At 58.5% G+C, this 24,378-nt stretch overlaps 9 protein-coding genes and 1 non-coding gene across 10 annotated transcripts; 4 read left to right on the top strand and 6 right to left on the bottom strand.

The window, feature by feature from the left end:
• Positions 1-19: 19 nt before the first annotated feature.
• Positions 20-3,299, top strand: MVES1_002369 (uncharacterized protein; the record flags this gene model as incomplete). Its single annotated transcript, XM_056207199.1, has 3 exons — positions 20-25; positions 56-127; positions 162-3,299. The coding sequence occupies 3 exons, from the start codon at positions 20-22 to the stop codon at positions 3,297-3,299; spliced, it is 3,216 nt and encodes a 1,071-aa protein (XP_056063174.1).
• Positions 3,300-3,504: 205 nt separating this feature from the next.
• POM1 (dual-specificity kinase) lies at positions 3,505-6,951 on the bottom strand (the record flags this gene model as incomplete). The annotated part of the gene is made up of 1 exon (XM_056207198.1): positions 3,505-6,951. One exon carries the CDS (start codon positions 6,949-6,951, stop codon positions 3,505-3,507), a length of 3,447 nt encoding a protein of 1,148 aa, XP_056063173.1.
• A 326-nt stretch (positions 6,952-7,277) lies between these two features.
• Positions 7,278-8,042, bottom strand: MVES1_002367 (uncharacterized protein; the record flags this gene model as incomplete). Its single annotated transcript, XM_056207197.1, has 1 exon — positions 7,278-8,042. One exon carries the CDS (start codon positions 8,040-8,042, stop codon positions 7,278-7,280), a length of 765 nt encoding a protein of 254 aa, XP_056063172.1.
• A 72-nt stretch (positions 8,043-8,114) lies between these two features.
• On the top strand, positions 8,115-9,486 carry MVES1_002366 (uncharacterized protein; the record flags this gene model as incomplete). Its single annotated transcript, XM_056207196.1, has 2 exons — positions 8,115-9,388; positions 9,444-9,486. The coding sequence occupies 2 exons, from the start codon at positions 8,115-8,117 to the stop codon at positions 9,484-9,486; spliced, it is 1,317 nt and encodes a 438-aa protein (XP_056063171.1).
• Positions 9,487-9,696: 210 nt separating this feature from the next.
• Positions 9,697-9,788, bottom strand: MVES1_002365. The gene has a single exon. It is a non-coding gene; the product is annotated as a tRNA-Tyr (tRNA).
• Positions 9,789-10,582: 794 nt separating this feature from the next.
• On the bottom strand, positions 10,583-11,848 carry RPT5 (26S proteasome regulatory subunit 6A; the record flags this gene model as incomplete). The annotated part of the gene is made up of 1 exon (XM_056207195.1): positions 10,583-11,848. One exon carries the CDS (start codon positions 11,846-11,848, stop codon positions 10,583-10,585), a length of 1,266 nt encoding a protein of 421 aa, XP_056063170.1.
• A 95-nt stretch (positions 11,849-11,943) lies between these two features.
• Positions 11,944-14,697, top strand: MVES1_002363 (uncharacterized protein; the record flags this gene model as incomplete). The annotated part of the gene is made up of 1 exon (XM_056207194.1): positions 11,944-14,697. The coding sequence occupies one exon, from the start codon at positions 11,944-11,946 to the stop codon at positions 14,695-14,697; it is 2,754 nt and encodes a 917-aa protein (XP_056063169.1).
• Positions 14,698-14,862: 165 nt separating this feature from the next.
• MVES1_002362 (uncharacterized protein) lies at positions 14,863-15,996 on the bottom strand (the record flags this gene model as incomplete). The annotated part of the gene is made up of 1 exon (XM_056207193.1): positions 14,863-15,996. One exon carries the CDS (start codon positions 15,994-15,996, stop codon positions 14,863-14,865), a length of 1,134 nt encoding a protein of 377 aa, XP_056063168.1.
• A 79-nt stretch (positions 15,997-16,075) lies between these two features.
• On the top strand, positions 16,076-19,357 carry MVES1_002361 (uncharacterized protein; the record flags this gene model as incomplete). The annotated part of the gene is made up of 1 exon (XM_056207192.1): positions 16,076-19,357. The coding sequence occupies one exon, from the start codon at positions 16,076-16,078 to the stop codon at positions 19,355-19,357; it is 3,282 nt and encodes a 1,093-aa protein (XP_056063167.1).
• Positions 19,358-19,626: 269 nt separating this feature from the next.
• On the bottom strand, positions 19,627-24,236 carry MYO2 (Myosin type-2 heavy chain 1; the record flags this gene model as incomplete). Its single annotated transcript, XM_056207191.1, has 3 exons — positions 19,627-23,903; positions 23,933-24,160; positions 24,230-24,236. 3 exons carry the CDS (start codon positions 24,234-24,236, stop codon positions 19,627-19,629), a joined length of 4,512 nt encoding a protein of 1,503 aa, XP_056063166.1.
• Positions 24,237-24,378: the final 142 nt, after the last annotated feature.

Below are 24,378 nucleotides of genomic sequence, written 5' to 3'. Positions count from 1 at the left end.
TTGCTTTTCTGCACACGCTATGGATGTATGTGTGCACATGCGACACTAACCCCAGACCGTGTACGTGCAGGAGCTGCACGGATTGCTGCAGCAGGCCAATGTGCCAGACACTGCGGCGGTCAAGTCGGTACGTTTTTCCCCGCATCACACTGACGTGCGAGGCCACTGAAGCGTTGCAAACGCGCTACTTGAAAGACAGCAAAGCCGTGCCTTCTCTGTTTGAAATCACGGCCACGTCGCCTGAGCTGCCCGTGCGCCAGCTTGCAGGTGTAGAGCTGCGGAAGAAGCTGGCGAAGAACACCAAGGCGTGGACGAAGCAGAACGTGGCTGTGCGCGACGGCATCAAAGCGCGCCTGCTGGAGCTCATCACGGAAGAGCAAAGTGCACTACTCCGCAATGGCCTTGCACGTATCATTGCCGAGATTGCGCGCAAGGAGCTGCCGATGAATGGGTGGCCTGCGCTTCTGCCGTGGCTGTTTGACTCTGCCGAGTCGCCCAACGCGGCCCAGCGCCAAATTAGTGTGCTCGTCCTCTTCATCGTCCTCGAGACGTTTGTCGACGGCAGCGAGGCGCTGAAAGCGAATTTGCCGCGGATCATGGCCTTGTTCTCCAAGAGCCTGCAGGACCCTGAATCGCTGGATGTGCGTGTGACGACGGTGCGTGCGCTGGGCAAAGTTGCCGAGAACTTGGACGCGGACGACCAGGCAGACTTGGCAGCAATGCAAAGTGCGATGCCGCAAATCATGCATGTCTTGCAGCAGAGTTTTGATGTTGGAAACAGCGAAGGCGTGCGCCAGATTTTGGACGTGTTTGAAAATTTGAGCATGCTAGAAACGCCGCTCATCTCGTCGCACCTCGCCGAGCTCATTGCGCTGTTTGTGCGCAATGGCGCAAACCGCGAGCACGAAGAGGATCTTCGTCTGATGTGCCTCAACTCGCTCATTTGGACGATCCAGTACAAGCGCTCGCGCGTACAGAGTCTTGGCCTTGCCAAGCCCTTGCTCGAGCAGCTTATGCCGATCGCGACCGAGGAAGAGTCGGACGATGTCGAAGAGGACACGCCTGCGCGCCTTGCGCTCCGTGTGATTGACCAGCTTGCGACGGAGCTGCCGCCCAGCCATGTCTTCCCCCCGCTTTTGGAGCAGATCCAGCTGTATGCATCGAACAGCGACCCGATGCACCGCAAGGCTGCCATGATGGCGTTTGGCGTCAGTGTCGAGGGCTGCTCCGAGTACATCCGTCCCCACATGAACGAGCTGTGGCCGTTTGTCGAGAACGGGATGCGGGACGCCGACCCCATCGTGCAAAAAGCGTCCTGTGTCACGCTCGGATGCCTGTGCGAGATGCTCGACGAGGAGTGTGCGGCGAAGAGCAGCGTCTTTTTGCCCCTAATTATGGAGCTGCTCAATGCGCCTGCGACGCAGCGCTCCGCCACAACGGCACTCGACGCGCTGCTCGAAGTGATGGGTGACGACATTGCACAGTATTTGTCCGCGATCATGGAGCGTCTCACGGGCCTGCTCGAGACGGCGCCGCTGTCTGTCAAGGCGACCATTACGGGCGCAATTGGAAGTGCGGCACACGCTGCGAAAGACGGTTTTGTGCCGTACTTTGTGCCGCTCATGCAGCGCATCCAGCCGTTCCTCTACCTTGTCGAGGAAGGCGAGGAGATGGATTTGCGCGGGATTGCCACGGACACGGTCGGCACGTTTGCCGAGGCCGTCGGCAAGGAGCACTTTTCCCCCTACCTGCCCGAGATGATGAAGCTTGCTGTCGAGAGTCTCGAGATGGACAAGCCAAGGATCCGCGAGTGTGCCTTCATCTTCTTCGCCGTGATGGCACGTGTCTATGGCGAGGACTTTGCGCCGTACCTCGACCATGTCGTGCCGAAAATGACCGCGTCGTTTGAACAGTCGGAGCACGACCCTTTGCCGGGCGCGCCGGGCGATGGCACCATGCCTGGCTTTGGCATCCCCTCCAACGACGACGGCGACGACGAGTTCCTCGACCTCGAAGAGTTCAGCGACTCGTTCCTCAATGTAAGCACCGCGATTGCCGTGGAAAAAGAGGTGGCGGCCGACTCGCTTGGCGAGCTGTTCAAGCACACCAAGGCTGCCTTCCTCCCGTATGTTCCCGCATCGATGGAGCAGCTGCTCCTGCTCACCTCCCACTTCTACCAGGGGATTCGCAAGAGTGCGATTGCCTCCTTGTTCATCTATGTCGTGACGCTCTACGAGCTGTCCAGCCCCCCCAAATGGGACGCGGGCGCTGCGCCTACCGTGCCGCTGAATGCCGAGGTGCGCAAGGTGGTCGAGGTGGTGATGCCAAATGTGATGGAGGCGTGGGAAGCCGAAGACGACCGCACCGCCGCGATCGAGATCTGTCAGTCGCTTGCAAGCGCGCTAAACAAGTGTGGCCCAGCCCTGATTGCGCCCGACTGGCTGGAAAGTACGTGCACATACACCCACATGATCCTCGAGAAAAAGTCGCCTGCGCAGCTTGATCCCGAGGAGCCAGAGGCCCAAGACGAGATGGAGGCGAGCGAGTACGAGTCGGTTTTGATCAGCGCAGCGACCGATTTGGTCGGCGCGATGGCCAACGTGCTCGGCGCCGACTTTACCGGGCCCATGCACCAGTTCCTCCCCCAGATCATCAAGTATTACGCGCCGGGTCGGTCCCAAAGCGATCGTGCGACGGCGATTGGGTCGCTGGGCGAGATTGTTGTTGGGATGAAGAGCGCAATTACGCCATTTACCCAGGATATCCTTGCCACTCTCTCGCGCTCGCTCATGGACGAAGAACCGTCCGTGCGTTCCAACTCGGCGTTTGCTGCGGGTGTGTTGATCGAGCACAGCACAATAGATCTTTCGCCGCACTATTCGTCGCTGCTCGCTGCGTTGCAAAGCTACTTTAGCAAAGAAGAGGACGAGCCGGAGGAAATCAAGACGACGCGTGACAATGCATGTGGCTGTCTTGCGCGCATGATTATAAAAAACGCCGAGGCCATGCCGCTGGACCAGGCATTGCCGGTGCTGTTCTCGTGCCTGCCGCTGGATAACGACTATGCCGAGTGGGCGCCGATCCTCTTTTGCTTGATTCACTTGATTCAAGCGGATAACTCTGTTGCGCTGCAGTACTTTGACACGATCATGCAGCTCTTCCGCCATGTGCTTGCAAGCGAGGAGGATGTGTTGGGCGGGATGCTGCGTGGGCAGCTCTGTGCATTCCTCGCACAGCTCAAGAGTACGCAGTATGCTGGAAAGGTGGCACAGCACGACTTGGATGCGTTCCTTGTGTAGCGGTGAGGGCCGTTACTTTGATGTAGAGCGCATAGGATTGCAGATAAACACACTACGGTGCATGCAGACAGCCTCTTTGCGCCAAAGCGCAAATCAGTATCGACCGGCGAGCAGGCCGGCAGGCGCAAAGACCGTCGCGCGAGGGGAGACGCACGTTACCGTGGCAAAACATGAGGTCGTATTATCTTGGTGTATATAGTCAAAGCTATGGCGCAGTCGTCGCCGTCTTTGTTGCTGCCGCACGCGGAAGCAAAGACGGCCCACCCTCCGTCTGCACTGGCTTTGGGCGCCGTGCAGGCCTCGGCAAAGCCGACTCCATCTGGTACGTGAACCATGGATGCCGTAAGGCAGCATCCGCCTTGAGCCGCCGTTCTGGATCCCAGATGAGGCACCGTGCGATGAAGTCGAGAAATAGATCGTTGTTGGAACGCACAGCCTGCGCTAGCGATTTCGAGTTGGGCCGGCGCCGGTGCCCTCTGGAATTCACGACGGGCCTCGGCGTGCCGGTGCTGTCGAAAAACAACTTGCGGCGCGAGCATTGCTCGAGCAGGTGCCGATCCGGCATGCCCAGAACCTCCATTATGCATGCCAATTGGTCCTGCTCGTTTTCGCCCGGAAATATTGGGTAGCCCGTGTGCAGTTCGGCGAGAATACAGCCGAGAGACCACATATCGATCGCCACTGTGTAGTCCATCCCGAGGATCACTTCTGGCGAGCGGTAAAACCGACTCTGAATGTACGTGTAGACTTTGCCGTTCTCAAAGCAGCTGGACCCATAGTCAATCACCTTGATCCCACTTTTGCGTGGATGTGTGAGCAAGATATTTTCCGGTTTCAGGTCGCAGTGGACAATGTTCATGCTCTGCATCAGTGCAAGGCACGCAAGGGTCTGCGAGGCGAAGCGGCGGATCAGCTGGCACGAGAAGCCTTCAAAGCTATTCGCCTTGATGAGCTCGTACAAATTGATGCCAAGCAGCTCCATGGTAACGCACAGGTGGCCGCGGAAGGTGAACGAGTCGGACATGTGGACAACATTGTGCTCGTCGTTGGGATCGCCTCGGGTAAGATGCTCCATGATATTTACTTCGACCAGCGCTTGCTTGTGGAAGCGGCGCTTGTTACGGATCAGCTTGACTGCGACGTGGTGTCCAGTTTTGTGGTCCTTGCACTGGAGCACTTGGCCAAAGGAGCCGCGGCCAAGCAGCTTGACAATCTCGTAGCGGAAGGCGAGATGATCGCGCAAGTTCAATTCGTAGTCGCCGCGCTCGTCGTCGTAGCCGTAGTTGCGATCGGGCTTGTCCGGGACGGCATAGTGCTTGTGCCGCGCAAAAGAGCCGACATAGTAGATCGATTCGTATTCGTGCAGCTCTTGCAGCTCATACGGACACAAATGGTTGCCGTAAATCACTTCGGCTTGGCGTGCAGAGAGACGCTTGCTCGGCGCAACAGGCGCAGGGTACTCGAGCTGCTTGTCGAGGTCTGCCTGGCTCATACCGCCAGCAAGCTTGCGTTGCTGGACACGCTGGATATGACGCTCGATCTCGGCATCGCCAGTAGACGCATCATGCGCACGGACAGTCGCGAGCGGAACACTTGCAACGCTCGGCGCGCGCAGCTGCGACTGACGGCTGACGGAGCGGGGTAGGCCACTCGGCGTGCTGGTCTCGGCTACGAGTGCAGCTTTGCGTGTGTAGACGCGGGACGGCGTGGATGCCTGCAGCGCTCGCTGCCGCTGCAACGCATCGGTAGCCTCCATGTTTTGTGCGCGGCGCAAGGTCCGCACTTTGGTTGGCTTCAGCTCCTCGCGCTTGGCCGGCGAGCGGCGCTGCTTCGACGCAGTCTCGGCGCGCTTCTCCGACTCGGCGATAGAAGAGGCACGCGAAGAGATTCCATAGCTGTAGCTCGGCGTGCTTGGAATCCGGGTAGACTGCGAGTCAGAGCGGACAGTGTGCATGGAAATGCTCTGGGGGAGCCTTGAAGGCGTTTGGCGAGCGCGCGTTTCGCCCGTATCGCCCGGTTTACTAGAGAGGAGGCGCATCATGGACGAGGGCCGCGGGATTCTGCTGCCTTGCGCTTTGGCGGCGTAGTACGCCGAGGGTTCCTCGCGGTCCGCGCGCATCGGCGGGACCGCATCCTTGTTTTCCTCGCGCAGTGTGCTTTTGGGCGGCAGGGAAGGCGCGGTGGGCATCGCCGGAGCGTCGTGCACCGATTTGCCCGAGACACTCTGTCGGCGCCAGCGCGAAAAAGAAAGGCGTGAGCGCGACTTGGGCTTTTCCAGCTCGTCGTCGTGCTCGCCACTCGCACGTTCGGCGCGTTTGGGGCTGGACTTGAACAGATTGCCTATGGCGCCGAGCGATCGGCGCGAAAGACGGCCGGCAAGACTGCCGCTGTCGTCGTCCTCGTCGCGCTTCTCGTGCATGGACTGGCGAAAGGTACGCGAGCGCGCCGAGCGCGCCGAGTTTTTGCGTGAAGGAGTGGAAAGCGCGGTCGGGGATGGCTTGGTGCTGAGGGAGGCTCGTTCCGACGCGTCTACAGCGTCGCTGCGAGCATTTGCTGCATTCGCACGTGTGGTATCATGGTTCTCTGCGACGAGCGACCATTGCGACGAGCTCTGCCCTGTGCTCGGCACGCGCGACCCAGCAGACGCAAGGGAGCCAGTGTCGGGGTGCACCGTCTTGGGAGTGGGCTGGAATGGATCTTCGTCGGCAAGTGGCAGGCCGCCAGGCATGCCCTGGGATGTGTCCTGGGGAAATAGCATGCGCGCAGGCAGCGACTGTGTGCTTTGGTCCGCTGTTTCTTCGTGTGCCGTGTGGGTATTCCGTGGAGAGACGCTGAAACCGTCAAGCTTGCGCGAGACGTCGGCGGTGCCAAAGCCAAGAAACCCGCGGCCCCCACGCAAGAAACTCGGCAAGAAGGAGCCCGACGAGATTCGGTGCTTTGAAGGAGCGTCGCTGGGTGTGGGGGGGTTACGGTATGTCCGCGTGCCTGTGCTTTGGTTTTGCTGCTTGTCCAGCGCGCTGATCGATGCACTCACAGGGAGCATCGAGGCGCGCCGCGAAGTCGAGCTGGTCGTTCCCGCGTCGCGATTGGTGTCGGGAGTGGGAACGTGCAGCGCGCCAAGCTGCTGCACCGATGTAAAAGAGGGCATCGTGTCGCGCGTCTCGCTGCGGGTGATCGTGTTGCTGCCGCTCACAGTGTAGGCCATAGCACGCGCCTGGCGTGCTGCCTGTTGCTGCGACGCAGAAGCGGCACCAGGCGAGCGAGCATAGTCGTAGGGAACCGACTGGGCGGGCGAAGATGGGGGAAGGCGGGTTTGCAGCGGCGACGAATTCACAGACGCAGGCACGCTGCGTCGGTCGTCGGCTGTCCAGCGAGGCGTTGCGAGCTCGCCCAGGCCAACCTGCTCCGTCCGATCGTAGCCGCGGGGCGAGGCCGCGAGAGACGTATCGGGCGACACTAAAGGGACCGCGTGCTGGTATTGTGCAGGGGTCTGAGGAAGCGGCGCGCCGTACACTGACTTTTCCGGCACGGGCTGCGGCACGTCTTGCGGCGCGGGCTCAAGCTGCAGCGGCGACACGGGCGACAAACCGTATGCAGGCGGCCGTACAGGGCTGCGCCACGGAGTACTTAGCGGTGGTTGGGGCACATCCATACTGCGGCGCCGAGAGGATGCGTACGTGTGCGCACTACGCGATGTGGCCACTACGCTCCGCCGGCTTGGAAAGGCAAGGAGAGCGACAAGGCCCTGACTTGCCACGAACGTAGTTTGTGCATGTTTTACGGCCTACTAGGAACTCGTCTGCACGCGCGTGTGGGTGGAGCCTGCAGGACGGGCCTCCACATGCCGGCACGCTGCATGCGGAGGGGGCGGCGGAGGTAAGATTGTGGGGTGGGATAGGCAACGAGGCACGTAGACTGAGTGAGATGTATCTGATAGCCCTGGCAGTCCTACAACACCGGACTATCGCACGCGAGCCGCTACGGGTTCAAATCCAAATCAAACGCGTCGTCGTCATCCATAGCAAACGCATCAAGCGCCTCCGGAACAGGCTCGTGCGCCGTGCTTGCCTCTGTGGTATCATGTGTAGGTGCGCTTCCTTGTCCTGGCTCCGGCTGGACACCGTCCGCCGCGGCGTCTGCATACAAGATGCCCTGGCGCATGAGCCGATCCGATGGGTACGGCAGATCCTGCGCCATGGAAGAAATCGCGGGGTCATAGTACCCTGCAGCGCGCGCCGCCTGCTGATTATAATCCGCGGCAAGCCGCACCGCTGGGCCATTGCTTTGCACCCCTTCATTCTGCACCTCTAGGCGGTACCCAGGCGGTGCCGCTGTATACTTTGAAAGCCGCTGCGCATAGTGGAGTACGTCTTTGTACAAGAGCGGATTTTGTTCCGCGCGCTGCATCTCGTCGCGCTCGGCCTCGCCCATTTGGAGCAACGACTGCAGCTCGCCGCGCATGGATGCAATTTCAGCAATGGCATCGCGCTGCTGCGCATCGCGCTGCTTGACCTCCTGGAGAAGAGGATTAAGTCGTGCTTGGTTCGCTTGGTGCGTCGCGGCCATTGCGAGCGTTGGGCCCAGCGACGCATCGAGTTTTTCCAGTGCAGCGAGATGCTCGGCAACAGATGTATCGCGCGCTTGCGCATCGTGCACTACAAGTGATGCTTGAGCATTGAGCGCATTAAATAGCTGTGTGGTATGCTCCTGGAACGCGGCCAAAGTCGTCTCCAACGCCTGCATCGGCAGCAAGGGCACGAAGCAAAGCAAGTGTGGAGGTGGAGGAAGACGCTTTCACCGTGTTCCTCACGGCGAATGGGCGAGTCGGCCAATGTCGGCGCGTCATCGTTGTACGCAGGCATCTTTGCACATGGGCGAGAGGAGAACGGTGGTGAAGACACACTACCTGCAGAGCGCGCTACTGCGCCGCTGGAAAATACCGCAAGCGCTGAGCCATGCCCGGCATTGCCGTTTGCGCCGCGGAAGAAACAGCCGCGGCGTGCTCCCACACAGCGTGCAGTACACGCCCCACCAGATGCAAAAGCGTCGGAAGTTAGTGCATGCACGGCGCTTGACGTGCACATGCACAGCACACGCAGCACGGCTCGCCAAGCTTCCCTCGTGCCGTCCATGCACCTCGGAGAAGAAGATGTACGCCGCGATAAGGCATTGGCGGTACGTGCAGCACAGGAACGTGGAAAGGCGCTTGCAGAGGACCACGGCGTAGAAAAGGTTTCTTGTATACATGCAGCAAGCAGGGCCACAATAGACGCAGACTATGATCCTGCAGCGCCGAACGAATATGCTGCTTTTAAGGCACTGCTTATGGGCCGCCGCCAGCGACGGATTGCATTAGCGCGGGGCGTGCTCCCATATATCGAGGCAGAAGAGAGCGACGAAGATACAAATGCAAACCGCAAGCGTCAATTTGCACCGCCTTCGTTTTATCGAGGCGTGCTTCCACACACGGACGATGCGCAGAACGACGAGAATGCTGGTGAAAAAGGAACCGTGCCAGAAGATGGTGCTGTGCGGGAGTTGCTAAGGCCGCGAGTGCCTCCGCCTGGACCTCCGCCCACTCCGCCAAGCATGCTGCAACAGAAACCACCAAACGTCCCATGCAATCCACACCCGCCTACCTCGCTCACGACATCCAGACCTACAGACCCTGCGCTGGTATACTCCACCCCTAGCTTTGCCGAGCGGCTTATGGCTCGGTACGGCTACAAGCACGGCGAAGGGCTGGGTGCCGATGGAAACAAAGGCATCACTGCTCCTCTCTTTGCAAAGTCCACGCGCAGCGCGTTTCGCCGCGGCACAATCATCAATACCAACACAGATTCGGCGCAAGAGGACGCGTGCATGTACGGCAATTTGAGCGAGGCTGTGCTACTTGAAAATATCCCCGACGCAGACGACCTTTGCGAGGTATTCAGTACGTATACTGCGTTGCTCACGCCAGCTGAAAAGGGCAACGAGCACGGCTACGTCCGTCGTGTATTCCTGCTTCCCGATACCCACAATGTACGCGTAGTGATTCGATTCACCGGCATGGCCGGCGCGTACAGAGCAGTGCGTGCGCTCGATGGGTACGTGGTATTGTACTAAATTTAGCTTGTACTTTCGCGGACGGTATCTACGCAGTCGGTACTATGCTGGCGAGTACGGCGTAGAAGCTGGGATGTAGGACGTGCGCTGTCGCATCCTACTTTTCAGCGCACGTTTCCCACCATCACGCAATTTCCTAACTACGCCCGGAAAAGAAAAGGCTACGTAGACGATTAGAGTTTGTACAGATCGCCCGTCGCCCACACGACCACGCCGTATGTACAACAGACAATTCGCGCTAGTGTGCAGCGTTGGCCAATCGTGCCGTTGAAAAGGCAAAAAAAAAGTGTCCAGCCACCGTGATTCGAACACGGGACCTAAGGTGGTCTTTGACCGGTAACCAATTACAAACCTTCGCTCTTCCAACTGAGCTATGGCTGGCTAGCTTGCATAGGGTAGCGCTTACTACATTTCTTATCCCTGTATACCAAATTAATGGTGCAGGATCCCATCGTGGCGCGCGACTCTTTGGCGGCAGACGAAGAGACGCATCCCCACGTGCATCAAGGGTGGGAGTCGGTAGAACATCGCGCACGCAAGTCACGATTGCGCTTGCGTGCGCGGTCCGTTGCTGGCGGAACAAGCGTCCCGACGCACGGCACGTTTTCATGGCACAACTGGTTCGGCCTGTACTCTACGCGCGTCCCCAGCTCAGCTGCACGCGATTTCCTTGGTATGTCTTTTCACACTCACACCAGCGCGCGAGCGCAACCAACTTTCGTGGGTCAAATTCTTCATTACGATGGCCCTCTTGTCCTGCATCATGTTCTTACGGATCCAGCTGAAGGGAATCGTGGAGGAGCATGACGCGCAGCATGCAAACACCGCCCTGCGAATTCCCGCTGTGGACACCGTCTTCCAAGCCCAAGTGAATGACGCCTTCTATACCCCCCTTCCCGAGCAGCGCAGTGCCAAAGACCGAGCCACAGCGCCGACTGACACCCAAGGGCGCGTCTTGGGTTCGATTTACCTTGTCGTTGCATTTATCGCATTCGCCGCATCTACATACGACTATTTCACATGCACCGCGGAGCTCGAGGATGACAAGGTTTATCTGGATGAGGCTGAAGGGCACACGAGCCCCGTGGTCACACTGGCCGGCGTGTTCATCGCGCTGGTCATCTTTGCAACCACCATTCTGCTGCTGGTACAGCGGAACGATACGTAGGTGTACATTATGCATAGTAGAAGTGATCCGACTTTTTCAGCGCCTGCACCTCAAGAATACCGCCGAGGAAGTGTTCGTGGTCCAGCTCTGTGGCTCCTTCCCGGAGCGCAATCATACCAGCTTCCACACAAACCGCCTTGAGCTGTGCGCCGTTCATTTCATCGGTCGAGCGCGCGAGCTCGTCAAAATTGACGTTCGACCCGACGGCCATCTTACGTGAATGAATCTCCATGATGCGCGCACGCGCCTCCTCGTTGGGGAGCGGAAACTCAATCTTGCGGTCCAGCCGCCCCGAGCGGAGGAGCGCAGGATCGAGAATATCGATCCTATTCGTAGCGGCAATCACCTTGATCTGCTCGTCGCTGGAAAAACCATCAAGCTGATTGAGCAGCTCAAGCATGGTGCGCTGTACCTCACGATCACCCGACTTGTCCGAGTCGAATCGCTTGGTGCCGATCGCATCGAGCTCGTCGATAAAGATGATAGCAGGCGCCTTTTCCCTGGCGAGCTCGAACGCATCGCGGACGAGTTTGGCGCCATCGCCGATAAACATTTGTACGAGCGAGGGCCCCGCGAGTTTCAAGTAGCACGCATTTGTCTGTGCCGCACACGCACGCGCAAGCAGCGTTTTGCCCGTGCCCGGTGGCCCGTACATGAGCGCGCCTTTGGGCGGCTTGATGCCGAGGTTCTTAAACTTTCCCTCCTGTTGCATAGGCAGCACAATCGCCTCTACAAGTTCCTCGATCTGCTTGTCGAGACCGCCGATGTCCGTGTAGGTCTCGGTGGGCCGCTCCTCGACCTCCATGGCTTTGACGCGTGTGTCGTACTCTGCCGGCAATTTGTCCAAAATCAGGTAGCTGTCTTTGTTCACACCAATCAAATCCCCCGGCCTGAGCTCTTCTGCATTGACTAGGCCGATGAGCGGCAGAAAAATTGTTTGGCGCGTGCTGGTCTTGATCACGGCACACTTGCCGCGATGCCGCTCAGCGTCCATATGTGCACCATCTTCATCATCCTCGTCCACATCTGGGTCAATGTCAAGAATCTCTACCACGTTGCCAACAAGGTAAGGAAGGACCTTGTTTTGCGAGATTTTCTCGGCGTTGTCTTTGATGCGCTTTTTCATCACGCCGTGCTCGTGCGTCAAGCGCATGTGCTCCGACTTCATCATACGCAGCTCGTTATCGAGAAGACGCGTACGCATCTGGATCTCTGGCGTAGAAGCCTCCAGGATCTCCTGCGGCAAATCGTCCTGCTGCGCCTCCGCACTCATCGCCACTGGGCAAGAACGACGCGACGGCGCACTGACCGATCACATTATCACGTGACAAAATATGTCACGCGCCGCGTCGCGCACAACACCGTTGCATGCTGATGGACAGTGCGGCGCGCTCGGATGGAGACGCGACAGAGCCGTCACACAATCGCATGGCGGGATTTGCACCTCTCGTCGATGCGTCACCGCGCGCCCGACCTGTATCGCGGACACCGTTTATGCCGTCGCCCAGGAAACGCGCCGTGGCGCCCATGTCCAAAGTAAGCCCTGTCAAGGTAGAAAAGCCAGCAGTGCCATTGGGCGAGAGTCATGCTATGAATTATGCTACTGACAGAGCGAGTGTACATGTTGAGGAGGAGCCTTTGGCGGCCCCGCGTGTGGCCCCGCGTGCGACTCCGCGTGCACCGCAAAAAAAGGCGCAGCCGAGCGCAACCTCCAGCACAACGCCGCGAGCTGCGGTGCACACTACGGAATCATTAAGACGACCCGCATCGCGTATACAGCCACGCACAGCGCCAAAAACAGTGCCGCAGCCAGCACCGCAGTTAGCGCCATTACCGAGTCCTGCACCGCGCGCGCGAATTGCGCCTGTAGGGCCGAGGCCCGCAACGTCTATGAGCGTGAAGCGCGAGCCTACTACACGTGCGCCAGTCTTGCGCACAGCGTCTCCTGTACGTCCTTCCGCGCACCGTCCTATGCGTGCCAAGGTAGTAGATGTTTTGCGCGAAAACCCCGTGGCGCGTGCGCAAACGGCGCTTGGAACTCGGTCGGCGTCTTCGCTTGGACCCACCAAGCCGCCGTGCACGGCTTCTTCTAGCAAGCCCATGCCTGGTGCGGCACAGCGTGTTGATGTAGCCGCCGTCGAGGCCGAGTTGGGCGACAGCTCGTTTGTGCTGGACGAAATAGACGCGGACGGCGCTGATTCCGTGCAAGTACACCTGCGCCTGCGCCCTACTGCGGAGGACGAAGAATGTGCATGGCGCACGACACTCGACACGGCCACCATTATGCTTGATCCAGGCATTGCGGCGAAAAAGCTGCAGCCAAACGCAGGAATGGCGTACCATTTTGACGGACTTCATACTGACAGCTCGAACGCCTCGCTGTATGCCTCTCTTGCGCGGCCCCTTGTTCAAAGCGTGCTGCGCGGCTATAATGCGCTCGTGTTTGCGTACGGCCAGACGGCCAGCGGCAAGACATTCACACTCAGCGGTGGCGCCAACGAAGAACCCGGAATTATACCACGCGCCGTGTGCGACATCTTCCAAGGGATCTGCCAGGGGTCGAGCAAGCGCGAGTATTTGGTCCGACTGAGCTACCTCGAGATCTGGAACGAAATTGTGAAAGACTTGCTCGATCCTACCAGCACACCACAGGTGCGCGACGATCGGCGGCGCGGTCCCAACGCAGTGTTTATCGCGCCTTTGCAGGAAGAAATTGTCTCCTCGCCGAGCCAAGTATTTGATTTGCTGGCGCGTGGCGAAGAGAACCGGCATATTGGCGCAACCGACTGGAACGAGCGCTCGAGCCGCAGTCATACGTGCCTGAAAATCACCGTCGAATCGTGGGAGCGCGATGCGTTGCACGACGACGAGGCAAAGGTCGGGCGACACTACCGCATCAGCGAGCTGCACCTCATCGACCTTGCTGGCTCGGAGCGCAACTCGTTCTACAGCGCCAACCGACGTGCAGAAGGCGCCAACATCAACAAGAGCCTGCTGAGCCTGAGCAAAGTCATTTACGCTCTTTCGGAGCGACAGGCCACAGGAAGGCCCGCGCCCGCGCACATTCCCTACCGCGACTCGAAACTCACGCGCATATTGCAGAATAGCTTGAATGGCAGCGCGCGTGTCGCTGTGGTTTGCACGCTTAATCCAAGCCCTGCTATGGTCGAGGAAAGTCTCGGGACAATAAATTTTGCGCGGAGAATCAAGCACGTCGCCGTGCGTGCACAGCCAAACGAATTCGATGGGGACTTGTCGGTGCTTGTCGGCGCACCATGCACCGAAACACAGGCACTACTAGCTCGCTACCGTGCAGAGATGGGTGCGCTGCGCGCCAAAGTAGCGTCGCTGCAGCAAGCGCCCCGCACTCCCACACCCTCGACGCCAGACTCTGCGCCGCACACCCCGACACAGTCCAAACCTGTATCGCTTGACGCGCTCCAAGCGAGACTCGATCAGCTTGGCACGCTTATTTTGCGGGGCGGGAGTGTACAAGAGAGTAGTGCAGCGCCGCATCCCGTGTCACCTGCAAAGCGGCGTGGGTTTACGTTTGACGATCCGTTGCCGCGCGTGCAGGAAAAACTGCACGCGGCACTGACCAAGATTGGGCGTTTGGAGCGCGCATTGGCCACGCGCATTATGCTGCCGGAGATGGCGGACGAAAAAGACCGCTTGATTGGCGACTTGCTCCAGCAAGTGCGCGAGCTTGAAGTTGTGTGCCAGGCACAGAGAGAGGACGATGCGCCGTCGTACGAGGCACGGCTGGACGAGGCCGAGGAAAAAATTGCTGCGCGCGACGCATTTCTCGAAGAGCTCACTGTAGAATGCGCGCGGCTGCGGCGTGCCAACAAAGAGCTTGTTTTGCTTGCCCACCAAGAAACAGCGCGCATGGTTGAGGCGGCACAGCCGAAGCGGCGCTCGCCGATCATGTCGCTTTTTGCGCCACAGCTGCGGCCTGCTACTGTGCTTGGAATGGCGCCATGTGCTTCGACGCCTTTGCAGAGCTCTCCGTTGCGTGCGTGGAAGCAGCACAAGGCGTCGATTGTGTCGATTGATGCGTCGGAGAGCGAGAGTAGCTCGGATTTGTCGAATAGCGGGCTGGCTGAGCTGCTAGAGGAGTAATGCTGCGCTGAAGTAGTGTCGTCTGCTGGATGGCTACGTAATGTACTGGTATTGAGGTATACAGCAAAGAGGCGACAAGGAGGGAAAGGTGTTGGTCATAGCTCGCGTACAGGCAAGACACTTTTCAATGCCGTGTCAGACGAGATCGTGTCTGTAAAGAAATGCTCACGGGTCCCTATCCGGAGATATAGACATGCAGCGAGGAGAGAGAATCCTATCCGGCGAGATACTTCTGTCCGGCGAAATACTCCTCCTGTCCGGCGAGACACTCCTCCTGTCCGGCGAAATACTCCTCCTGTCCGGCGAGACACTCCTCCTGTCCGGCGAAATACTCCTCCTGTCCGGCGAGACACTCCTCCTGTCCGGCGAAATACTCCTCCTGTCCGGCGAGACACTCCTCCTGTCCGGCGAAATACTCCTCCTGTCCGGCGAGACACTCCTCCTGTCCGGCGAAATACTCCTCCTGTCCGGCGAGACACTCCCGCCACTCCTGCCACTTGCCCAATCCTCCTCACTCCCTCCCCTAATCCGAACAAACATACGCTCCTCTTCCTCTTCTTCCTGCTGCGACGCATAGTCCTCTTCCACAGCATACCCCAACGCATTCGCCTCTCGCTGCCGCAGCGCCGCTCGGGTCCGATCGGCATCCTGCACCTTCTTGCTGCGCGCAGTACGAATCCTTTGCATGCTGTCGTCGCTCGCATACGCCTCATCTGCAAGCCCTTCTGCATCGCCCAGCACAAGCGCCGTCTCGAGCTTCGACCTGCGCGGCCGCAGCCCTTTTTCTTCCAGCAATGCACGCCGCGTCAATCTCGGTAGAATCAAGCCGCATACACGCTCCTCCGTCAGCAAGTCAAACACAAACTCGTCCATATGTGAGAGCGAGTACTGTCCCGCCATATCCCGCCACCGTACCTTGCGGTAATCGTCCAGCAATGGCTCGAGCAGCTCGTACACGTCCATAGGAGGAAACGTCATCCGCACATACATCGCCGCAAGTGCGCGCAGATACTTAAGATCTTCCGCTTCCAAATATGCCAGCACAATCTCTCGCTCTGGCTGCAGCTGCAGTAGCTTGCACACCAAGCACAGAAACGGACTGGGCCGCTGCAATCCAAACGTGCCGCCCACATACTGCAGCGCCGCTGCCTTGTCCACAAGCGTCGCCGCGTTCAGCGCAAAACAGTCCTCCTTCCAGTACGGCGAGTCATAAATACGCGCACGCACAATACGCTCGATCAAGAACTGTGGGTTCGTTCCATGGATCGTATGCGCGTTGCGCGCCGTCGTATTCGCCATGCAGGGTGTGGAGCAGGTACAACCACGTGAAGTATCACGTGGAGAAAGGGTTCGCGGTGCGACGCACAGGCATGTTGGCATGTCGCACTTTGTGTCGGCGGATGCGGCGGACTATGTGTCATTGGAGCAAAAGCTCCTTGTAACTACCGCTGAAGACGGCGGGGATGGTATTGTGGATAGTGTCGCGGTTGAAGTGCCCGCCGTAGAGACACACGACCCATGGCACCACCGCAAAACAACGCACGGCATGCCTGACGAAGGCATTGCTGCCGCTGTGTTGCACGGCGCGCCGTCCTTGCGCTCGCGCGATGCTCGCAAGCTCGGTACATGGGATGGTGTATTTATGCCAGTGACGCTCAACGTGCTCGGGATCATTTTATTTCTGCGCTTCGGCTTCATTCTCGGGCAGGTCGGTCTGGTCGGCGCCATTTTTCTTCTTATGCTGAGTTACGGCGTGGATACATTGACAGTGTTGAATTTGAATGCGATTAGTACGAATGGCCAAGTGCGCGGCGGTGGCGCCTACTACCTCATCTCGCGCTCGCTGGGCCCTGAATTTGGTGGCTCGGTTGGCCTCGTCTTTTTTCTTGGGCAGGCGTTCAATGCGACGATGAACGTGCTTGGGTGTGTCGAGAGCCTGACCGGTGCGCTTGGGTATGCGCGTGGTGCCATTCCACTTCTTCCGGATGGCCCGTGGGCCGAGTACTTGTACGGCTCCATGCTCCTCTGGGCGAGTACATTGATCTGCTTCTTTGGCTCGTCTTTCTTTGCGCGCGCAACACTCATGCTCGCCGTCGTGCTCAGTGTCGCGGTGTTCAGCATTATTGTGTCTTCAGCACTGATGCCACCGTTTGTGGACGCGGCGCGCCACATCCACTACACGAGCTGGTCGCTCACGACCTTCTTCGAAAACATGTGGCCACACTTTACCGCCGGCGCTGACGGCTCGTCGATCTCGCCGCAAAAAGAAACGTGGCGCTCTGTCTTTGGCGTCCTTTTTCCAGCGGTATGTGGCGTGCTTGCGGGTGCATCCATGTCTGGCGACCTGCGCAAGCCGAGCAAGAGCATTCCCAAAGGCACCAACTGTGCGCTCCTATTCACATTTTTACTCTACGTCTTTGTCTTTATTCTCATGGCCGCGACTATTTCTCGTGCATCGCTGTACGAGAACGTGCGGATCATCAGCGCTGTTTCGCGCTGGCCCGGCGTGATTCTACTCGGGGAGCTTGCCAGCTGCGGCTTCTCTGCGCTCATGGGCGTCATGGCATGCGCCAAAATTTTGCAAGCGATTGCGCGCGACGATCTGCTCCCTATTTTGGGCGTGTTTGCGCAGGGCACCGCGGCAGGCGACGTGCCTGTCTATGCGCTCCTCGCGACGTGCATTCTTTGCCAGCTGACCCTCTTGCTCGATCAAATCAACTTGATCGCCCAGCTTGTGACCATGACGACATTGCTCACCTTTGCCGTTTTGTGCGCTGCAACGTTTGCATTGAAAGCAGGCGGTGCTCCTTCCTTCCGCCCCTCGTTCCGCTACTGGAATATATGGACCGCCGGCGCGGGCACGCTAGTGTCGTTCGCCGCCATGCTCTTTGCCGATCCGTACGTTGCGTCCGTCTGCGTCGTCTTCGCCGCCGTCCTCTTTATCTTGATTCAGGTGCTGTCTTCGCCCAAGCCATGGGGCGACGTCTCGCACAATGTCACCTACCACTTTGTGCGCAAGTACCTGCTGCGCCTCGATGAGCGCAAAGGGCACGTCAAGTACTGGCGCCCCCAAATCCTTCTCCTCGCCAACAATCCGCGCACCGAGTGGAACTTGATCATGTTTTGCAACTCGCTAAAAAAAGGTGCGCTCTACATCCTTGGGCATGTACTCAAAGGCGACTTTCACGCGTGTCTTCCAGAGCTGCACAAACAGCACTTGGCGTGGCTCAAGCTGGTCGATGTGAGCAAGGTTAAGGCGTTTGTCGATATCGTCGTTGCAGACAACGAGCGCGAAGGCGCACGCAACCTCATCCTCTCTGCCGGACTCGGCGGGATGCGCCCGAATATCATTGTGCTGGGCTTCCCGTCCGAGATGCAGCTACCCAGCGAGGTGCACAGAGGGCCGATCAGCACCCGCACTTGTGCAAGTGTACCGACGCTGCCTACCGACGCTTCGCGTCTTGAAACGCCCATCGCTTGCCAGACGTATGTAGGCATTCTCGAGGATGCGCTTGCGCTGAACAAGGCGCTTGCCATGGCGTATGGCTTCGATGCCTTGCACCTCCCCGGCCCCTCTTCGGTTGCCCATTACCAGCGCGCAGCCCAAGACCAGTACATCGATCTGTGGCCGATCCAAATTGCAAATCGTGCCGAAAGAGACGAGCCGCGCTGGGATACATATACCATGGTGCTGCAGCTCGGCACAATTCTCAGTTTTACAGGGACATGGAAGGAACACAAGCTGCGTGTGAGTGTGTTTGTCGAGCACGCCGAGGAGATCGAGACGGAGCGCGTGCGTGTGCGCAAACTCTTGGATAATTTGCGCATTCCTGCGAGTTTACGCGTGTTTTGCCTCGCGTCGGGCAAGGTGGCGCGCTACGATGCCATTGCACTCGGCAAGCGCGCTCTCGATGCACAGGTCGCTGCAGCATTCCAGGACGACGCATGGTGGCATCAGGTATGTGCGGCGAGGCAAGCGCGCGATGCCTCGGCCATTCCACACTCTGCTCCGATCCAGCTTTCGAGAGCACATGTGCGGCACGATTGCATTCCGCATGAGCACCTTGCGTATCATTACAGCAACATCCGGCTTGGCCTTGCGCATCCTCGCGCACACAGCACCGAGGAAACGGACAGCGACGACGGCCAGTCGGAGTACGAGGATGATTTGGAGGATACGCTGGCGAACTTAGCCGTCGATTGGGATCCAACATACCAGCGTGCAATGCGACCACTCGCTGCATGCGGAGCGGGAACGTCGTATGGGGCATTGAGCGTTTCACAGCGCACCGTCACACCGATCACGGTGCAAACTGCTCCGGCGCAGGACCCTCCAGCTCCCGAGCAGCGCATAGAGGCAAACAGTACGCCGACTGCGTCGCGGCGCGCTTCGTTTGTGCCGGCGATGGGCTCGTGTGCCGTGCGTTTTAATGATTTGCCGAATCAGGCGCAGTACATGATCTTGAACGAGCTGATCCGCACAAATTCAGGGAATAGCACCTCGGTTGTGTTTACCGTGCTCCCGGCGCCAGAGCCTGGGACGTCGCTGAGCCGCGAAAAGAGTGCTAGTTATTTGCACCAACTGAAGACGCTGTATGGAGGAGGGCCGCCGGTGATGGGCGTTCATGCCAAGTCGCTTACGGTAACGATGTCGCTGTAATGGTGCGGCTGCGATAGGGTTTGCTAGGTTCAATAAACAAGGGTGTATAGGGTTCTCGACCATTTGTTTTTGGCGCGATGGCAAGGCCGAAAGTAGAGTGGATATTGCCGAGATGGGTCGCCCACTGCACTCTGGTGGAATGCTGCTTCACGGTGCTGCCCTACACCAATCCAAAGCGCTGGACTCACCGCTGCACCGTGCCTTGCGCCTTTTACGCACTTGCCTTCCACATCGTTCCCAGCGATCTACGGCTCTATTCCCTATTGTACTCACGCGACTTTACTCGCCAAGTTGCGCAGCAGCGGCACATTCAGGTACGCCGGGCAGTACGTCTCGATCCCAGTAACCTCGCGCGGAACAGGCAGCTCGTATGGCCCAGCCTCGTCTACCTCTGGCGGCAGCAAAAGATGGTCGTTGCGGTCGTTTGGCACGACACGACTTGCAACCGCCTTGAGAATTTCTGGTGAGATCGGATTCTCGTAGTCCGCGACGTGGTAGTGGCTGATGAGCTTCTGAATCTGAGTAGGAGTAAGCATCCAGCACACATCGTAGATGATATCAATATCGCCCATCGTCGCCTTCTTCAGCTGCAAAAGCTTGGTCGCCTGGAGCAAATGCTCGAGCTGCAGCGATCCCTCTGGCATATCATGCGACTTGCACCACTCTTCCAAGCGCGTGATATTGTACTGGATTTGCATCGCCCGCTTCCAGGAGCAAAAGTTGCGGCGCATGAGCAAGTCGTTGAAGCTCGTCACGCCGATCATTTTGAGCAGCTCCGTGATGGCCTGCTGCGTGACACTCGGCTCGACATAGTAGCTCTTCAAGCACTTCCACGTCTTGTTCAAGAGGCCGAGGATATCGTCCATGGCGTACGTCGGCGCATGATTCCCGGCGAGAAGCCTGTTGAGGAGCCTGCCGCCCGAGTCGTTGGTGATAAAGCCCGGGAGCGACTGCGACTCGACCAATGCAGGCACGACCATCTTGTTCAGCTGCTTCTTTGCCTGCTGCATAAACGTGTGGTAGATATTGTACTCCAGGCTGTCTAGGTCGTGCTTGACAATGGTGACCAGCCGCTCGTAGTCGCCCCACTCAAAGTCGCGTGCAGAGCCATCGATGCCCGGTCCCACACCTTGGAGCATATCGCTCTCTGCAATGCACACAAACGACAAAATTTCGTGGACGTTGGAGAGCCAGAAAATGCCCGGGACAACGGCCTCCTCTGCGTAGAAATCCATAACGTGCTGCTGGATCGTCTGCATGACATTGGCAAGGAACCGCTCGCTCTCGCGCACAAGTCCATACTTCCACATCTCGTTGGTGACAAGACTGATCAAGTGCGCTGGGAACAAGACTTCCTTCATCGACGGCGGATTCTGCAGCGACGGCGCGGGAATCTTGAGGTAGCGCACTAGCCCTTGCAGCACATCCTCGTCAAGCTGCACCTCGTTCTCCAGCAGCTCAATAATCTCTTCAGGGTTGACATGTGGCTCGTATATGTCGGGCTCGGCCTCTTCTTCGAAGCCTTCGCTCATGTCCGCCGAACGACGCGAAAGACGTCTGCCATCGCGCGCAGCGGCAGAAGCGAGCGGAACAGTGCCGCCGTTCTTGGCGTTGAGCGCATTGGCCCGGCCCAATTGCTCGCGCAGAACGGCAATCTCGCTGCGGAGCGACTGGACGACAGAGTCGGGCGCAAGCTCCTGCTCCTCTTGCATGCGTGCATTGAGCTGCGACTGGAGCGTGCCAATGTCATGCTCCAGCTGGATGATCCGCTCCTGAGCCTGGTCAAGCTGGGCAGTGAGCTGCGCACCCTCTGTACGGATCTGCTCAAACTTGGGCGTGGGCACAGAAGGGCGTTCGACTTCTTCTTGGAGCCCGCGCGCGCGCGCACCGAGCTCTTCGTGCCTGTTTTGCCACGTTGCTAGCTGGCTCTGGAGGTCGACGAGCTGCGCGCGAAGCTCGCGATTCTCCTTCGTGCGCGTTTGCAAAGACTGTGTGAGATCCACAACTTTGTTTTCCAGGCGGTAGGACACTTCTTGAAAGTGCGTCGCACTCTTTGCCTCGGTCTTGCGCTGCGCAAATGCGCGTTTGGCGCAACGGCGGCGGTAGAGCGACTGGACAAGCACCACCTTTTTGCAGTGTTGTGCGACGCGGCGGCGTTCTAAAGCGCCGCGAATGAGGCGCTGCAGACCGGTCGCGTCCTGCGCTTCGCGCGTCGCAATGGCCACTTGGCGCGCTTTTTTCGCGCGCCAGGCGGTCTGGAGGAGAACAATGGTACTGCGCAGTGCATTGGTGCGGCGCCGCGTAAGAAAAGCGCGCACTTGCGTCTGCAGTCGGAGCGCTATGCGGCGCACACGCTCTGTCTGGAATCGCAGCATGGCCTGGTGCCGACGCGTGGCGACTTGAATTGCGAGCGATGCACGCTGCAAAGACTGGAACCGGCTCTGGGCGTGGAACTTGCGCCAGGACGTTTGGATTTGGCGGGTGCGTGCGTAAAGCACATTCTTGCGCATCTGCTCGAAGGACGCCAAGACGCCTGCGCGGAAGAAGATCTTGTTAAGACCGACATGGTACATCCCCTCGTCCAGGGTCGCCGACAAGATGTGCTTGGAGAGTTGCATCACACCCTCCATCGACGACATGTTCCAGTGCTTGCTCGGAGCAAGGAGGTAGTATCGCTCTACAAAGTCGGTAAAGTCCCAGCGGCTTGGGTAGCCCGCACAGCTGATCCGAATCGTTTCCAAGACGCCGCACGCGCGCAGCTGGCCAAGAATGTTTTGTGGCTCAACTTCCCATGCGACTTTGACGTCGTTAGGCTTGATGCACCGAATGTAGTGCACCTCGGTGCTGTTGATCGTGTCCATGAGACTGCCGAGAGAGCCTTTAAATTGGCTGCCCAGCGTCGGCTTCTTGGCCGGCGGCCCTTTGCGGCCCGGCACAGGCGCCGCTTCGGGCGCAGAGCCCTGCGCTGCAAGCACACCGCCCAAAAATTCATTGCTTGTGCCCGCAAGCAAGGCGAGTAGCTCGTCGGGAACCGTATCCTTGTTCTTTTCCATAAATCCATCCACTTCGTATGTGACATCCAGCGCATAGTGGCGCACGGAGAAGGACGACTGTGCGCCAAAGCGCGGCTTGGACAAGAAGGGCTGCAACTCCTCCTTGGCAGGGATCTGCGCGTAGACCTTTTCCAAGAAAGCAGTGTCGGAGCCATTGGGCAGCCTGGACTCTTCGTCGAGGAGGGAAAGAATGCCAAACTTAGACTCAATCATATCAATGCACGGCTGGTTGTCCGAGAAGTCGATAAACTCCCACGGAATCTGCTCGGCAATGTACTCTTCCTGCTCGAGCTTAAATACGTGCCGATTGAACTCGTGCTGCAGACGCTCGTTGGCGTAGTTAATGCAGAACTGCTCGTACGAGTTTTGCTTGAAACACTCGAACCCGTAAATGTCAAGCACGCCAATCATGGACGCGTGCTCCAGCGCCTCTTTCGGCGCGAGCGACTTGTTCATCTGGACGACGAGCCAGTCGAATAGGCTCGTGTAGACGTACTTCGCGACCGAATCACGCACCGCCGTCGCCTGCGTCTGAGACAGGTTCGACATGATCTTCTCGCCGCGGAGCTGCATCTGGCGCTTGAGCATCCATTGCCGCAGCAGCGCGGGATCGACGCCGAGAGTGTCGGCAGCACGCAGCAGGCTGGGATCCTCAGACGAGATGGCTGCGTCGCTGCGTGTGGCACTCACAACAATGTTGCCGAGATGCAGGAGGGCGGCAAGCAGACTAAAGATGTGCATCTGAACTGCGGGGCCAAGGCCAAGCGTCGCCAAGGCCCGCTCTGTGCTGCGGAACTCTTCTGCATCGTCCACGCCAGCAATCGCAAGATTCACTGCGCCGCCCTGGCGCAAATAGTGATATTCTGAGGCGGGCGCAAGCGCAAGATAGTCTTTCAGTTCCTGCGGTGCGCCAGCACACAGCTGGTAAAAGATGTGGTAGTTGCGCTCGATCTCTGGCTGGTAGACTAGGCGCGAGCGCTCCAGGAGATACGTGCGCATCTTGGCGCCTGCGATCTCGTAATTTTTGTCGAAAATAATCTCGAGATACTTGCCAAAGCGCGACGAGTTGTCGTTCCGCGTCGTCTTTGCATTGCCAAACGCCTCCATAATGGGGTTCGTCGCTAAAATAGCCTCCTCCGTAGCGCTCATGCCGTCTGTGCCGCTCTCTGAACGCCGTACACGCGGCTTGTCGGGGTCCTCGACCGTGGCAAAGTAGCGCATAATGTACTTTGCAGACATGGTCTTGCCGGCACCGCTCTCACCACTCACCACAATGGTCTGGTTCTTCTGGTCACGCATCATGCAGCGGTACGCATCCTCTGCTACGGCAAACAAGTGGGGCTCCAACTCCCCTTTGCGCTTTCCTGCGTATGCCTGAATGATTTCAGGAGAATACAGGTTCAGGGAAAAAAAGGGGTTAACCGCAATCAGCACAATACCAGAGTACGTGTATATCATGCGCTGCTGGTAGCGATTCATAATGGTATGCAACACTGATGTAAGTGTGGCACGCACGACATACCGGACCCTTCGTTCAAGTGGCTCAGCCCGGTGAGGTCGTCGGCCGCTTCGAGCAGCGGCGGATTGCGCAAAGGAGGAAGCTCTTCCGCTGTTCCGTTTGATTTTAAAAGATTGGGAACAGACGTCGTCACAATCCGCTCCTCGCCCGTATCGTCGACAATGAATGTAATCGTTACACTGCCATCCTCGCCGATGCTGGGAGCGGAGGTCTGCGTCGCACTGATCCATCCTGCGTTAGGATCAGGAAACCATGCCTTAGTGCCCTCCACATATGCATCGAGCTGTCTAGATATAGTACCTGCCATTTGCAGTCATACACAGACCACTGTCGATGCAATACACAAGTGCCTGTGCGACGGCTGTCGATGTTGTTCGTCCGGGGTTCGTCACGTGATGACACGTGATAGGTGGTGGTGTTGCGGTGGCGGCACGACGCGCTGCGAGCGC

The sequence above is a fragment of the Malassezia vespertilionis genome, chromosome 4 (assembly GCF_029542925.1).
Source record: "Malassezia vespertilionis chromosome 4, complete sequence".
In the NCBI taxonomy this organism is placed as follows: Eukaryota; Fungi; Basidiomycota; class Malasseziomycetes; order Malasseziales; family Malasseziaceae; genus Malassezia; species Malassezia vespertilionis.
Note: the sequence above shows the minus strand (reverse complement) of the source record. Positions and strands in the feature narration are given on the sequence as shown.